Below are 18,068 nucleotides of genomic sequence, written 5' to 3' on the forward strand. Positions count from 1 at the left end.
GGTGGTTACTAGACTTATTGGGGGATCACTTCTTAAGTTATAAAAATGTCTAACCACTATGTTGTACACTGGAAACTAGTATAATACTGAATGCCAACTGTAATTTAAAAAAATAAAAAAGGCAATAAAATATGATTTATAAGATTCAAGTTGAAAAAGTAATACATACACATAGTAGAAACTTCAAAAAGTATAGAGTAAAAAGTAAGACTCATTCTCAAAAGCCACTTGTTTATTTCTAGTTTTTTTTGTATCCCTGCAGAAATATTCTCTGTATAAGCAAATATATAGATTTCTTCCATACATATGCTTTTAAAAACACAAATCGGAGCATATTGTATTCTTGCTAAAGAATGCATTTTGGAGACCTTTTCCTATTATTAGACATTAAACTACCTCACTCTAACCATAGGGATATTCTCTCATTTGCTTAGCCAATATCCTATCTGTGGATTTTTTCCAGTTGCTTACTTTCTTAACCAATGTTGCAACAAATGTATTTTCATATGTGCACAGGTGCAAATATATCATCACATGGATAAATTTATAGAAATGAAATTGTTGGATCAAAGGGTGTGAATATTTTTAAAAAAAGCGTTGACGGATACTGGGAAATTGCTCTAAAAATGTTTACAATCTCACCAACAGTATATGAGAGTGCCTGTTTCTCCAAAACCTTGCCACAAAGTGTATTATTGAATTTTCCACCTTCGTTAATTTGAGAGAGAAAACGGTCTTAACTTGCATTAAAAAAAAAAAAAAAACTATAGTACAATTAAAAACTAATACTTCTTAAAAATTTCAATTAGTGATAAAACTGAGAATTTTCTAAATCATAATCTGACTCTGGCTCTCTTTTGGGAGAGGGGTCCCAGAGAATTTAGTTTTAGGAGTAAATTTATGTTGACAGGGTTCTTACATAATGTATAGCAATAAACTCTTTTAACGAGAGACAGTTTCATAGATAGGTTTCATTTTTTGAAAAAGGGGAAGAAACACTATTCTGTGGCTCGATGTGGGTTTGTCAGTTATTGCCTACCCCCTTTCCGGGACTTCCCACTGTTCTTTAGAACAAATCAGATGAGCAAAAACAACTTTTTCCATTGGATCAGTTATAAAGAAAATGGAAATGCAACATGCAGCTTAGTTTCTTGATTTCTAGCAGTGAAAGCTATACTCACCAAAGGCTTGTGAACATTTCTGGATAAAGCACTGGCTGGTTTATTCGTCTCTATATGGTCAATCGTTGTGTTTCTGCAGGAGCAAAGGAGCAGATTGGTTAGTGAAGGTAAGAACAAGGAGGCAACAGGCCCTATAACCGCTACTTTTTTTCTGCCATTTCTCTTCTAATACTTACTTAGCTCCTTTAACATCAGAACTCGAATTTAATCTTATGACATGCAAAATGCTTTTCTAGTTTACCAAATCAGAATGTGTGGGAGTTTAAGTGAATAGTCAATGGAATTGGTCAATAAAGAAAAACGAAGTCAAACACTTCTTTCTCTTACCTCCTTATGTTCATATCTGGGGCATTTCTAAAATAATTTTTTACCCTCTCAAATTGACTGACTGGTCTGAGCAAACATTTGTTGTATAGTTTACTCAGTCTTTGTTCACTAACTCCTACACGGGTTTAACGTCTGTGTTTTTAAAAGAAAGCCAACTGTACTTTCATAACAAATAAAATAAAAAATAAAGAAGGCTGAGAAAGCTAAGCAAAATTTTGCAGAGATAGCACAACACTTGAGTTCAGTTACAGTGATGTCGTTTGAGAGAGGAATACAATTACAATACATTCCAATTGGATTTGATTCTCAATTATTCATTAAGCGAGCTTGTGATAAGCGTTCTTCTGCATAACAGAACATACTCAAAGCGAACTTGATTACAGCGATGATGCTTTTCAAATTGCCATCTGGGTGATTTGGGGAAAATCTGTTGGTATTAAAGACAGTACATGCACAGGTTGGCTTGCTTTTGTTTGAATTATCTTTACACTTGATCTTAGTCAAAAGGCCAAGAAACAATTGTTTGAATTATCTTTAGAGCTGCTCTAGCACTCTTTGTGTGTGTGTGTGTGTGTGTGTGCACTTCGATCTGTGCTTGAATATAGACACGGTTTGGTCAGAATGTTCATATGGATATTTTTAGAACATTGTTTGCATAGGTTAGTGTAAGAACATTGTGTTTCTGAACTTGAGAAATGTCTTGAAGGAGTAGAGAATATTTAAAATTTGGGTAAAACATTCATATTATAATGGTAATTTTGGAGATATACAAAAGTAGTGTACCAATTCTAGTGTCACTTTGTGTGATGTTTTCAATAGTTACTTCAAGTTACTGAACTGTTTTTAACCACATACCTAATGATTATCTTAGATATTTAAGATATTGTCCTCTAAGCTCTTTCAGACACTATAGAATGTAGATTTGCCCTCAATAGTTATTAACCCCCTCCCAATTTTTGTTGTACAAAGTTTCAAACCTATATAAGAATGGAAAAAATCTTTCAATGAACACCCATATTTCCATTATGTAGGTTAATTTGTTGTAGCTATTTGCCAGGCTTATGTTTTTTTTCCTCTCTCTTTCTGTATATATATTATACACACACACATATACACAGTTTTATTTCCTAAACTGTTTGAAGGTATCTTGTTGACTTTAAGGCACATGACACCTCCAAATTCTTGAGCATGTATATCCTATTGAAAAAAGGCAGATGTCTACATAATTATACTGCTAAGGAAATTTAACATCAATAGAATCCTGTTATATAACATATAATTCATATTAAAATTTCCCCAGTTATCCACATGTTCTTTAGAGAGGTTTTTTTTTTTAAGTCCAGGATTCAATGAAGTATCTTGCATTGCATTTGGCTTATATGCCTACAATTAAGTAAATGTTAACATTAATCGATATAATTGACAATATAATTAACAATGATTAACAACTATAACACCAAAGAAATTTAACACCAGTCAATACAATTATGATCGCTTTTCTTATGTTTTTAGTCATCTCATTTTGTGTCAAAATATTTTAAAAATAATTAAGAAAATGATCTTAAGTTTTAATTTTTCTATTTGTGAGATATAAAGACAGAATATGAAGAAAAACCAAAACTATGAAAAAATATACTTACTAATATCTCTGTACCAAAATTTACATGTTCTTAAATAAGGAAATTTACATATCCAGATAAAGCTCTTGGAAGTAGCTGTTACCTTTGGTCATAAAGATATAAGTAGAACCAAACAAAATTATTTACTTGGTGATAATATGGAAAAAAGAGGCCTCTTGACTTATTATCTTAGCCATCAAATTAGACTTCCAGAAATTAATTTGTTAAGTAAGAATCACTTCACATTTGATAGAAGAATAGATAATCTGAAATTATATGTTTTGTAACAAGAATTAAAATATGGATAAGTGATACTTTAGAGCATCTACCAACAAATGCCACAAAAAATTAAATAATAGAAATATAAGACAAGGTATATGATTACGGGAATGGTTATTTCAAGCTCTAAATACCATGCACTTTCAAAGATTAAGGAAACTGCAGATTTTTTTTATGCAGGGAGATCCTTCCTAAAGAAACCTCTTGTTTTGGGTAAAGTTCTTATGTCATTCACTAAAAAAAAAAAAAATTAAAACATATAATACAGATTTGGTTACAGTATTATAACTAGATTATGAGCAAAATAATATTCAAGTTTTTCAATGATAGCCTTTAAGTGATTTATCTGCAAGGCCCCTACATCAATAATCTCTTCAAAAAACATAGGTTGGAATTACAGAATGTAGAATTTAGATTATAGGGGAAATAGAGAAGTGGAGAGATGAAAGAGAGTATTTTATGAATGTGGGGATATTCAAAAATAACATCCTTGATATTTCACCTACACATTACTTATTTTAATAAGACAGTTTGCATCACCCTCAAATTTCAGGCAAAAAATAAATTTGCTTACCTGATTGGAAAGTTAAAAAAAAAATGTGTTGAAGAATGTCAATGGAAACAGTTAATGTTAAACATTGCTGGTGAGAGAATAAATTGGCCCAAGCTACTTGAAAGGCATTTGCCATAGTTATGATCTAATAATTCAGCTTCTCCAAATCGGGCCTAAGGAAACATTCGTGGAAGCATATGCAGTGATTACACATAATAAACAAGCAAGAAAAATCAGAATGTCCACTATGAGAAATGATTTGCTAACAGAAGCTGTGCCTGTAGATAGACGGTTTTGTAACTGTTAAGGGGCAGATCTATATCAGCAGACATGCTGACAGGTGGGAAACAAATTGCACCCCAGCTGGCAAGGCCCAAGATCTTCTGTGGAATAGCAGATACCCTCTTCCTGTCTTTAGTCCCAATAAGCTACATCCTGTGATGTGGGAGGCAGCCCCATCCCACTGCCTCCATTTTTGTGCAGCTGTGGTCTCCTTTGCGCCCTTTCTCAACCCAGCCTCTCAGATGTCTTAGTTTGCCTACGTGCAAATTGTTCTTCCAGAGACTGGATCTGCTCTGCTGCCTTATCCCCTCTGACTCCCCCACTTGCTACCAATCCCCAATCTTCCCACTTTCCTTTTGCTATTGCCAGTTCTTCCTTCATTCAAGGGACTGTTCCAATGATTTATTTCACTGTTTAAAGTAGCAGGTGAATTTTGCCAAAGTTCCACGTAACCTTGATAAGTACAGGGGTGCGCAAAAGTAGGTTTACAGTTGTTTGTGTGGAAAATCACACGCAGTTTATGATTATCGTATAGCTTTATTAACTCCAAATAACATCACTATGGCACAGTGCACTTAGGTACAGTCTCGTAAGGGCTCAAATTGCCTGCCTGCATTATTTATACATTCCCGTAGTCTACTTGCTATACACAGGCGCACTTTGGCACAGAGTTCTTTATTGCCATCAATTTCCTGACATGCTTCTCTGATGCAGCGAATCATATCATCCACCATGTGTAGTTTTTGGGAAAAGACTTAATTTTGACAACAACCAAAAGAAGCCCATGGGGTAAGTGAGGTCTGGTAATGGTGGTGGCCGTTCCACCGGCCCACGTCGACCTATCCACCTGTTGGGTAATTGTTCATCAGGAGACTCACTCATTGTTAACGGTATAATGTGGAGGACTTTCGTCTCATTGAAAAAACAAGTCAGCATTATCATGCTGTTTCTGTAATTGTGGTAAGACAGTGTCCCTCAGCATGGTAAGATACAGGTCGAGTGTAACATTTGTATGGAAAAAAATAGGTCCATGTACTCCTTTACACGAAAGACTGGCCCAAACTGTAATCCCTGGCTGATTCACCTGTCCTCCTGTCATTACACGGGGATTTTCTCTTGAATAGCAGACACAGTTATGCCGATTTACAGCACCTGAAAGTTTAAAATGAGCTTCACTGGATCATGTAATTTTATCAATGATGCCATTGCCTTGTCTTTCTTCATTCAGAACCACTTCACAGAATTGTAAATGGCGATCTGGATCATCCTGTAATACTTTTTCAGACCTAAAAGATGCATTAGATGACTCGAAGATCTATGAGAAGTGCCTAACTCAATAGTAGCCCTTTGTTTTGTTTTGTTTTTTTTTTGGGGGGGGGGCTCTTCGTAAATGCCTGACTCACTAACATTTCATTTTCCTGTGTGGTAATACTGACTGGTTGATTATTTTTTGGAACATTACAGGTGGACCCAGTCTCATTAAATTTACTGCATATTCAGTAAATTTTCTTCTCAGTGGAGGTGTGTCAAATTCTTCAGCCCATTTCTGTCAAACCTTTTTGGCATTCTCTGACTTCCAGAACTGTTTAATTATTCACTTTCTCCAGTTGTTGGTCAGCCATCACTACCTACAGAATAAATCATAAGTAAAAATACAAAATAATAACAATAGTAAGAATAAGACAAATACAAATAATACAATAATAAACAAACAAGTAAATAAATAAAATACGAATAACTCTGCTTCTCATACTCACAACTGCAAACCTACTTTGCCCACCTCTGCATATTGGGGTAGGAGGGAGAAGAAGCTAGAAACCCTTTCTAATTGAGGGACATGGCTTGTACATGGATGGTGAGGGGCTCTGAAATGTTGATATAAGAGATGAGACTTGAAAGGCATGAGTGGTGGGATGGGGGATGGATAGGGAAGCAGGGATCTCAGGACAGAAGAACAAATGCATAAATAACTGCAGGGACGTGGGGTTTGGGAGAAACTGGGAGAAGGTCAGCATGGCTAGGGGTCCTGGGTCCTGTGGGGCATAGGCAGAGGTGAGACTGGGAAGGCAGGTAAAGACCACATATCATGAGGGCCTAACGTGTATGGACTTTATCCTGAAGGTGCTTTGGAGCTGTTAATACTTAATCAGGGCATCTGTAATATTAAATTACTCTGATTGTGCCCTGGTTGGTGTGGCCCAGTGAACTGAGTGCCGGTCTGCAAGCTGAAAGGTCGCCAGTTCGATTCCCAGTCAGGGCACATGCCTGGGTTGGGGGCCAGGTCCCCAGGTAGGGGCATATGAGAGGCAACTGATGGGTGTTTCTCTCTCACATTGATGTTTCTCTCCCTCTCTTTCTCCCTCCCTTCCCCTCTCTCTAAAAATAAATAAATAAAATCTTTAGAAAAAGAGAATTAAAAAAATTATTCTTGATTGTAAAATTAAGGGTGAGCGATGCCAGACTATAGCAATGCAAATGGTTAAGGAAAGTATTCATATGGTTAGATTAAAAGATGAGAAGATAAATTATTTGTATATGCCAAAGACATGAATATTGATTCATGACTGGGACATCTATGTAGCCCCCTTGCTACCCTCTGGGGTGGGCACTGGTTGTCTTCTCAGAGCTTTTCTTTCTGAACTTTATTGTACCTTCCTTACTTTATACAGCAGTACTGTTGTTCTTAAATGGAGTCAGGATTGATACCCTTTTCATGGAAGGATGAACTGCTTGTCATGACTGTGATAGTAACTGCTCTCAACTGTGCAGTAGTATGATATGCTTTAAGATGAGACCACATGATTTGGAGTCTGTAAACTTGGACTTGAATATTACCTCTAGTGCTTAGTTGCTTTATGACCTTGGTAAGGTTGTTTGTCATACCCAAATCTCAATGTTCTCATTTGGAAAATCCAGATTATGATATACAGGGTGGGGTAAAAGTAGGTTTACAGCTGTGAGAATGCAAAACACATAGTTTATTCTTGTATTATTATTTATTAATTATTGTATTATTTTACATATGAAGAACTGTAAACCTACTTTTGCCCTGCCCTGTATATCTAACAGGAAGTATTATTGGAAGATTTGGGGTATTGTATGGAAAGCACCTGACACAATTGGTATTATTATTATGCCCTATCCAACTTACTGTATTTGCTTTTCAAAAAAATATTTTTATTTCTTTATTTTTAGAGAGAGGAAAAGGGAGGGAGAAAGAAAGGGAGAGAAACAGCAATGTGTGGTTGCCTCTTGAATGCCCCCAACTGGGGACCTGGCCTGCAACCCACGCATGTGCCTTGACTGGGAATTGAACTGGGGACTTTTGGTTGGCAGGCTGGCACTCAATGCACTGAGCCACACCAGCCAGGATTGCATCTGCTTTTTGACTTAGGTCAAGGGTAGGGAAGCCATGGCCTGTGGGCCAAATTGGTCATCTGCCTGTTTTTGTAAATTAAGTTATGCTGGAACAGAGCCACATCCATTTGTTTGTAGATTGTCTATGGTGGCTTTCCTGTGATGATGGCAGAGTAGATGTAACATAGACCTAAAACATTAAATACTTGGCCCTTTATAAAAAGACATTTGCTGATCCCCAACTTAGGCTTTTCCAAATGTCTTCTCTTATAAAGTTCTTACCTCTTTAGGTGTTCTCTTTGAATCCACGCTTGTGTTGTTTGGGTGTAAATTAAAAGTGTATTTATGTACAGAAGCTATAACAACAGTTTTCTGAGAAACTATGTAAATGTTAGTGTAGAAGGATGAATTTATATTGCAATTTCTTCTGAAATCTGAGTAAATGATTTAACGAAGTTCTGTACTTCAGCACATATTTCTAAGTTGTGAATTTGCACATAAGGTTAATTTTGGTATTCCCCTGTCTAGTAATGATTAATGTAAGCTAAATTTGCCTAGAACATCTCATCTGCAAATGTCCTTGGGTGTCTTTTCTTTCACACTTAACCAGTCATGGAGAATTCTAAATATATTTAGATGTTTTATACATATTGTAAGTATAAATATATAGCTTCTCTCTGATGAGAAAACAAAAATTCAAGTGACAAAATATCTTTGAACTATTGAAGTAAGCCATTGGGTCCGGTTTTAGTGTCTCAGATGAAATGTAATCTAATAAATGCTCACATTTGTTTGAAGTATACATTTTGTAACACCTTTAAAGAGACTGAGTGACATCATCAGACTTTTATAGATAATCACTGAAACGTATTAAGAAAATAATACCAACAATTAATCACAATAAACCCAAATAACTTTCTCTATTTTTAAATTTTAGAATGTCGTGATGTACAACACTGTTTTCATTGTGAAGGTACATTAAAGGGTTTTAATGAAGATTAAATTAGTTAACATAAGTATAATTTTTGTTTATTAGTTTCACCCAGTGTAACTACCCTCCGCATAGCTTTAGAGCAATCTTGGAAAAGCTGCTTTAGCTTGCTCTCTGCTGCCCTCTGCTGCTAACTTTTCAGAAATGAATTTTGATTCTGAGTAACCCTCTTTCTCTTTCTTTTCTTAATACAGTCATAAACCCTTGCAATATGAAAGTTTGAGGGGGCTCTATAGATAACTTAATACCACAGATGAGAATTGGAATCTCTGAGAGGTTAAGCAACAAGTGAGTGTGGGCTCTGTTTTTTGCCTGTCCGTGTTTGAATGCCGGTGACTTTGGGCACATTACTTAAGTTTAACTATAAGATGGACATAATAGTACCTACATCCTGGAGTCTTTGTGGGGATCCATTGATTTAGTACACAAAAAGCACTTAGAATAGTATCTGGGTTGTAGCTAGCACTAATGTTAGCTACTTTACAAACTTGTCACTCAACTAGACTAAAACCACAGCTAGTGACAAGGTCAGAACTAGAATTCCGGTCCATTGACTACCAGTTCAATAATTGTCTTTTGCCCTAGTAAGTGTGAATACATAACTAAATTTAAGCTGTGCATGTGAATTTTTAAAATGTGATCTGTTTAATATATTTGAAGTGCTTATAGTCGTCACAAAGCTATGTAATATCGCGGCTCTTCCTGTCATTCATCCCTTCTTGTACTGGTCAAGGCAGGCTCCCCACAGAAATGATTACAAACACTCACAGGCTCCTCAAGCCTCTAATATGAATTCCTGCTGTCCACACTTGGAAGACAAGTTTACTGTTGACTTTAAGCAACCTCTCCAATAAGCTCCCTGCCTGAATCTCCAATGCACAGACACTTGTACCCAGAGAGTGCACCTCATGTCAGACTCAAGAGAAACTAAACTAAACCCAACAGCTCCCTTTCCAGCTCCTTCTCCTGATCTCCCCATTTTGGTTGGTTCTGGTGCCATTTCCCAGCATGCCCACACTCAGAGTTACTTTTGGCTTGCTCCCTTCTCTCATTCACATTCAACTCCAAGAGTCTTGGTTTCTCAGGTTCCTTCCTTCTCTTCCTTTTCAGCTACCTCCCTCCTAAGTTTCTGTCCCAATCACCCCAGGACGCTGCCGGATTCATCCCCACCTAACCTGAGTCCTTAACTCCAATTTTCCTTTGCTGAAACTCATCTTGCACTTTACTGACGGATCAACATCATGCCTTGAATCAGCTTAGTCATCTGCCAGAGCTTTGTATTGTCTGCAGGGTAAATAGAATGGCCTCAGCCCTGCATGACCCAATTTACCTCTCTGACCCTATCTCCCACTCTGCCCTCACAGGAATCTTGTCCTTTAGCCATCACTTCATCTATCCCTAGACATCAGGACACATCTTCTGCCTTCCCATCATTGCACCTATCTTGAGCCCCACATGTCAGAATGGCAGGGTTTTATTCTTCCAGAATAAAAGTACCAAGAAAGTTATCAGTTAATGACAAATAGGGCAAAGGACCCACTAGTCAAAACAAAATTCTAGACCTTCTTCTTTCATTGTGAAGGAGTGGAGGTTACTTGGAGTATTTACTCATAAAGATCATCCACATAAAATAAAAGAACCCATTAGGACTGATTACTTATTATGAAAAGAAACAGGATAAATTGTGGTAGATTTGGGATCTATCTGAAGGGGAACAACAGGTAATAAAGAGTGATTCTGCAAATTGTAAAACTTCAGTGAAGGCTCTTAGGTGACCATGATGGAGCAACGCCATTTGCATTCCATTTAGACTGGCATCTATTACTGCTCCACATGAGAATGACAACACAGGTCTCCTTTCTTTTGTTGACCTTCTCTCTTCTGTCTCCAATGCTTCCCTCTTTCTCACAGTCTGTTCAAATTCTTCTTGTTCTTTAGGGCCTTAGAAAATGCAGTATCTTTAGCCACAAATTCAGCCGGGTAGGAAATGTCACTTTCCTTCCCCCCTCCCTCTTAGTTACTCGAAAAATATTGATCTTTAACTCTTATTTTAATGAAAACATTAATCAAAATTATACATGCACATAATTTGGGTCCAATAATTATAAGATGTTTGCTATGAAACAAATCTACACTCTTTTTCCAGAAGCAACTACTTTAATCTCCTTTGACTAATTATTTGATATCTATGACCATTTCTTTAAATAGCGTGCATGTGTTGCAACTTCCGGGTTTTTCAGTTTGGGGCATTTTTATTGACTTGTCACCATGGAAATAAGGGTCTAATTCTCTTTCTTCCCTGGCGCTCACAAAGTACATACATCCTTGTCCTGTTCCTCTCACTATATGGACTGGCTACCCAGTCTGGACACATAGGCAAATGCCCAAGACAATTTTTATTGATATTACATTAATGTAAATGATAAAACATTATCATTTTTCCTGGCTTTATTGTCATCCTGTGGTTATACTTTAAGTTTGGTTACATCAATTTTCAGTGACTTATATATTGTTATGACTATGCAAAAGCTATTTACAACTCAGCCATGTGGTGAACCACAGTTTTTTTGCTGCACAACATTTTTTCTTAAATTACAGGTTGGAGTTTATAATTGTCTAGCTCTGCAGTGTGTAATACAGTAGCCAAATGTGGCAATTTAAATTAAATTAAGATTTCAGTCACACAAACCACATTTCAAGTACTAACTAGTCACACGCAGCTTCCGGCTATGGCATTGGACTGCACACGCAGTGAACATTTCATCACCATCGAAAATTATACTGGACAGCACTTTCGTCACCTCAGAGACGACCTACTAAACCACATGATTAAAACAAAAAGTTTTTTTGAACGATTCACACAGTCATTCTAGACTTCTCCCAATAAGAGCAACAAAAAAATAAATAAACTGAAAGGAAGTTCTATAAAGAGACTGTTTTAAAATAGCAAAACAAAATGTCTCAGATAAGGGTCCCATTTTGTTACCACACATCTAAAAGTATATGCCCATGGTTCACCATCTTTTGTTACTCCTTGAAAGGAGTACAGAAATGAATGAATTAATCAGCTGTCACTCTAGAATTATTGCTATGATAGTGGTCATCCAGTGAACTTTAAATTGCAATTACAATGACCTGTTTTCAGTATTTTACAATCTTTTATGTTATCACCTTTGCTATCTTCTAAGTATGTGCTGTTCAGTGTAGTGCTATGTGGTATTTTTAATTAATTTACATTAAATAAAATTAAAATTTAGTTTTATTAGCCACATTTCAAGTGCTCAGTAGCCATATGTAGCTACTGGTTGACATTTGGGACAGCACAGATGTAGATCATTACCTCATTCCAGAAAGTTCTGTTGGACAGTGCTGGTTTAAGTTTTTCATTTGCTTAGCTTTCCCTAATTCAGCCCTAGAGTCTATAGGCAATTGTATAAATCTTACTTTGTGATGGGCAGGTTTATTAAGTTGTCTTCCATTTCATCTTTACCTTTAGAAGGCTTCTGATCTGTAACAACCAGTCAGGTTGTGCTTTGAGCCTGTTACACAGCTTTCATCCCAGAATGTCCTTTTAACTTCATTAAGGGTAGGACTCTCTCTGACGCTTCCTGGGCCTAGCACAAAAAGTGGGAACCTCAGTCTGCAGCCCTTCCATCTTCTCTTCCTAGTCTCGGCCACACCTCACACTCAGCCCACATCTCCAGTTTTGGTCTGTAGCCCCAACAAAAGGGTGGGAGGAAGAGAGATATGTGTGAGAAAAACATAGATCAGTTGCCTCTCGCACTCCCCCAACTGGGGACCTGGCTCGCAACCCAGGCACGTGCCCTTCCCGGGAACTGAACCAGTGACCTTTCAGTCTGCAGACTGGTCTTCAATCCACTGAGCCACATTGGCCAGGGCATAAATACAATCTTAAAAAAAAAAAAAAAAGAATGTTTAGAAATTGTTACACGATCATCTTGCTTCTCATGTTGAGAAGTCCAAAGATTCTGGTTCTTGGGCTTTTTTTCCCTGTCTTTTTCCTCTCAGGAAACTTCCAGTATTTTCTCTTTGTCCCGAGTGTTCTATGATTTCACAATAATGAGACAAAGCATGATCTATTTTTACCCAGTATTTTGGGAACGCATGTCCTTTAGTTCTGGGAAATATTGTTGAATGATTAGAATTTCCCCTCTGTTTACTTGGTTCTCTTTCTGAACCTGCTAGCATTCAGATAATGGACCTCCTGGACTGGTTTTCTAATTTTATCTTTTCTCTACTATTTCCTATCTTACATTTTTGTTCTACTTTCAAAATGGGAGCACCTAAGTGCATGTTTATTAAATCTATCTATTATTGGTTTAGGAATTCTACCCTCAACTGGTATCTCATAGCCCATGGGTCTTGTAAGATTCCTCCTTCTCAAGTCTCCTAAGTCATTGACCTTCTTACTTTCCAGCTTCTAAAATGTTTGCTTTTGTCTCTTCTTCTGTTTTCTGGTGTGTGTGTGTGTGTGTGTGTGTGTGTGTGTGTGTGTGTATTATATATTTAAAAAGCACTTACCATTGTTTTAATGAAGTTTAGGGGGTGGGAAATACATGCATGTACCCAACGAGCTATTTTTTTCCCCTGGATATCTATCTTTGCTTTTTTCTCTTCCTCAATTTGATCTTGCTTTTGAGCTCAGCTCACATTCTCCTGAGTAATCACTGTCAGTAAGGATTTCCCCAGACTCTTCAGGGCTCTGTCCTCCTTGGGTTTACCAAGTTCCAGCTCACTTCCATAGAGCCAAAGGGTCAGATGGGGATGTGTGGGTAGAGGCGTCTTTGGTTGTCATCATGTACTCACACTGGCAACTATGGTGACTTCTTATCCTTCATCTGGCCCTTGCTTGACAGTCTGCAGAGATCATGTTTGCAATTTTCCCATTCCAAATCTAGGTCTTCTCCAGGTCTGAAGGCTCTGGATGGAATGCTGGTGTTTAGCAGACTTGATGAGCCAGTCTCTGATCCGTGCTCCAAGGAATCCATGTGGCTGGCTCTCTCCCTGCTCCTGTACAGTGCTGAACAGGAGAGAATTTTGTGAGACTTCCTGCTTCCTCGGAGTCTACCTGGGACATAGGGCACAGACCTCTTCTATTCTTGGCTCCCAAACCTATCTGGAGCCATACTGTTTCACTCCCTGAGGAATTCTATCCACTAAGTATACTGTTAATGCATACATAAGTATTATGCCCTAAGTTTTGTAGGTCTCTGGATTCTGAACCTTTAAAGCTCAGGTTATAATAGTATCTCAGAAGCCATTTCTCTAAAACTATGGTTTCTGCTGAGAGTTTCTGTAGCCAGTTTAGTAACCCAAAGGCTGAGATTTGTGCTTCTGTTTTCGTTTTCTACAATGATGTTTTGAGGACTTGAAGAGGGAAGGCCCTAGTTGCAGCCTGGGAGTGGTGGAGTGGTAGGGTCGGGACAGTACTGTCTCCCTACGAAGCCTTTATGGTAAACTTTGTTGCTCTGTTAATTATCTTCTCATGTATATAAAGATTTGCTTTTTCACCTGTGTGTTCAGTTTGTTGAGGGCAGAACCACACTTAGAAAGTATTTTTCTGGAAGGAAAAAATATTTTCTTCATCCTTATAAGTGTGTTCAGCATACAAGAATTACTTCATGGATTTGTTGAAGATCTTTAATTTTGTATCTTTATGGCACATGACTGTGACTAGATTTGATAAATTTGCTGAATATATCTTGGAAAGGTTCCAGAAAGAGAAAAACCAACATTGGAAATATTACTTGTTTACAACTAAAACAATTAGATTAATTATATTTATAAAATCTACCTTATACAAGTAACAAATTTACTTGGGGAATAACTGCATGAATATGAAAAAGATGCCAAGATTTTAAAAAGGGCCCTATGTATGGTTAAAAGAATCCCTTTCTAATTTGACTTTTCAATTCAGGTTCATATCCACAGGTCTCTTTTAGAGACCCAGCTTTGAAGGACCAAGAGGACTAGTTTTCCTCATTGTCTATTGCCTAATGCCAAGAATGTCTGTGTGTTCCTCTTTTAGATAACACAGCTGCTGCTTTCTAGCCTATTCTAGTCACTCTAGACTCAGGTGACAACGGCTAAGGGTAGAGAGGGGAGGCAGCTGTAGCAAAAGGCTGTGGTCAGGAAAGTTCTTTGGTAACTAGTGTAGAGGTAAGCATATCAGTTGGGTGCAGAGACCTTTCCAGGACTTATTGTGAGAAGTAGGAGGGATAGAGCAAGACATTCATCCTGGGCTACAAAGGTAGGTACGGCTTTGTGGTCCCTCATAATGGGTTGATAGTAAATTAATTTCATACCATGCCATTGTCAGTTATTTAATTAAAATTAACAAATATCTTTTGAGGCCCTCTTAAATGCAAACAATTGTGCTAGCTCTGAGGGATAAAATACAAAGATGGGTAAATTACCGCTCTAGTTTCAGGAGAATTTGCCCTATTCTTTTTCTCATAACCCACTAGCTATATTGCTTCCCCAGTTTGCAGCCTCTCAATCTCCATTTCCTCTGGGCAGGTTGCAAATGCCTTTGCTTCACTCCTAAGGCTCTTCACGACCCAATTCCAGCCTGCTGTCCCAGCCCCTTGTGCTTATGCTTAGCATCTTGGTAGATGGTAAATAGACCAGACCATCATATTCTCTTATAACTCTGTGCCATGGCTGAAACTTACTTAGTCTTCACAATTTAGCTGAAACGTCATCTTCTCTGTGACACATCTCATAACTCCTCCCTCTTATCCCCAGGTGGTATTAGGGGTTCCTCTTCTGTACTTCCTTTGTAACTACCACTATTTGAACCATCAGTGATATAATATTGGAATTCTTTGTATCTAGTTTATTTTCTCCCATAGCAGAAATTTCTTGAAGGATGGAACTGTGTCCTAGTCATCTTTTTTTTAAGGAACATTTTATTTTATTTATTTATTTTAAAATCCTTACCCGAGAACATTTTATTTATTAATTTATTTTAAAGAGAGAGGAAGGGAGAGAGAGAAACATTAATGTGAGAGAGAAACATTGATTGGTTGCCTTCCATGTGCACCCCAACTGGGGTTGATGCCCGCAGCCCAGGTATGTGCCCTGACTGGGAATCGAACCTGAAACCTTTCGATGTATTGGACAATGCTCCAACCAACTGTGCCACACCAGCCAGGGCTGTGTCCTATTCATCTTTATATCTCCAGCACATGCAATAGTTTTGGTACACGGCAGGCACAGAATTAGTAATGTCTTGCTGAATGAATGAAATGACTTCATTTATTTCCTTTACTTTTTTGACACATCAACTGCCAATTTAAAAAGAATCCCAGTCTTCATGTTCCTCATTGTTACTCATCAACTCTCTTTCCAGAATGCTGTCAGAAGGGTACCTCAGTGGACTTGCCTACCGGAATGACATCCCCTGGAGCTGTGCATCTTACAATGAGAAGGTGGCTGAGGAAAAGGAAGAAGATATGAAATCTGCTGCTCTTTCCTATTCCTCTGTGGATGAAACACAAGTTGGAAGTCTCTACCTGAGCTTCAAATCCTCTAGCAAGCTCATTTCTTCAGTGCATTCGAGAGAGAGTCAACACAGTAGAAACCAGAGAATGACGGTGCTACAAACAAACCCCAATCCTGTGTTTGAAAGCCCGAACTTGGCTGCGGTCGAAATATGTAGAGATCCCAGCAGAGAGACCTACTTGGTTCCCCCTTCCTGCAAAAGTATTTGCAAGAATTACAATGACTTACATATTGCAGGGGGCCAGGTGATGGCCATTAATTCCGTGACAACAGATTTTGCCTCCGAGAGCAGTTTTGAATATGGCCCTTTGCTGAAATCATCTGAGATTCCTTTGCCGATGGAGGATTCCATTTCTACTCAGCCCAGTGACTTTCCCCAAAAACCTATCCAGCGGTATTCATCACACTGGAAAATAACCAGCATCAAGGAGAAAAGCAGCCTGCAAGTACAGAAGCCTATTTCTAATGCTGTGCTTAATGAGTACCTGGAACAGAAGGTGGTGGAGTTATATAAGCAGTACATTATGGACACTGTGTTTCATGACAGTTCCCCTACCCAGCTTCTGGCATCTGAACTCCTCATGACAAGTGTGGACCAAATTAGTCTCCAAGTGTCTAGAGAGAAGAACCTGGAGGCTTCCAAAGCCAAGGATATAGTCATTAACCGCCTATTACAGTTGGCATCCACTGAAATTAGCACTCCTAGTCTCCATATTTCACAGTATAGCAACGTGAATCCTTAGAGAGGAGGCTTCCATTCCTCTTTCTCAACAGCTCACAGCTAAAACAACACTTCATTCATTTATTCTGAGAATGTGGAGGAGGGTTTTAGGAAGGAGTCAAGAGCTAGAGAAGTCAATGTTGGCTATAGGTCAGGCATAAATTAAGAGGAAATCTCATAATATTACACATGATGAATGTGGGAAGAGGTGCTATAAAGAATTATTTCAAATCAAGGATTGTATAGCAACAAAGAAAAAAAATAATAATAAAGATGATTAAAAAAGCAAAGGTAGGATTCATTCCAAGGTGTATAGAAATTGAAAAAGAAGACAAGCCAAAAAAGAACACACATCATGGCAAAAGTAAAAAGCCAAAGGTTTCAGGGCAAAGAGTTGAGGATATGCTTGTTACTCAAATAAATTACTCCAAGTTGATTTCTTAATGAGGGAAATTAACTGTAGAAGGCTGGTATATTTGGATAGAGGCAGGTTCAAAAAGTTTCAAAATATGTTTATGTCTCCTTTCTATTCTATACCATATATCACTAGATCACTTAAAATAAACATGAAAACAGTAGCAAATGGCAATTGTGTTTTTATTTTTGAATGATTACTGAGCTATAGCTACAGTCACAAAGCAGCCACTCAAATCTCCTAATTCTGTTTTCTAGCGGAGATAAAGTTTTCTAAGTGGAAAATACCACACAGTGAATATTAAACTATTTTGATTTTGCTACATCTGATTTTCTTGGCAATACAAAACTTTGAATCTTCCTTTCCCCATATTATGCTCTGTTGTCCCTTCCAGAACCAGCAAGGAGTCTTCTTTATCCAGAAAATAAAGTGACAAGGTCTAGGGTTCTATGATACCAAATTCTGTAAATTCATGCACCAAAATAGTGGTTTTATGAGGGCTACACTACTCTAGCTCAGGGACTGGCAAACTATGGTTGTTGGTTAAATCTAGCCTGCCACCTGTTTTTTGGAGACAGAATTGACATATAACATTATATTAGTTTCAGGTGTACAATATGATTTGATACTTGTATATATGACAAAATGATCACCATAGTAAATCTAGTTACATCCCTTTTGAACTTCCATGAGCTAAGAATTTAAAAACTGTTTAAAAATGGAAAAACCAATCAAAACAAGACTATTCTGTGACATGGGAAAAATATGATATTCAAATCCTTAAAATAAGGCTGTATTAGAACACAGCCACACCCA

The 18,068-nt window shown here is 37.7% G+C and overlaps 1 protein-coding gene across 1 annotated transcript; it reads left to right on the plus strand.

The window, feature by feature from the left end:
* The first annotated feature begins 1,060 nt into the window (after positions 1–1,060).
* On the plus strand, positions 1,061–17,424 carry TASL (TLR adaptor interacting with endolysosomal SLC15A4). Its single transcript, XM_090264559.1, has 2 exons — positions 1,061–1,288; positions 15,965–17,424. The coding sequence occupies exon 2, from the start codon at positions 15,966–15,968 to the stop codon at positions 16,857–16,859; it is 894 nt and encodes a 297-aa protein (XP_090120685.1). The 5' UTR covers positions 1,061–1,288; position 15,965; the 3' UTR covers positions 16,860–17,424.
* The last annotated feature ends 644 nt before the right edge of the window (positions 17,425–18,068 follow it).

The sequence above is a fragment of the Furipterus horrens genome, unplaced genomic scaffold (assembly GCF_987537825.1).
Source record: "Furipterus horrens unplaced genomic scaffold, mFurHor1.1.pri manual_scaffold_17, whole genome shotgun sequence".
Classification (NCBI taxonomy): Eukaryota; Metazoa; Chordata; class Mammalia; order Chiroptera; family Furipteridae; genus Furipterus; species Furipterus horrens.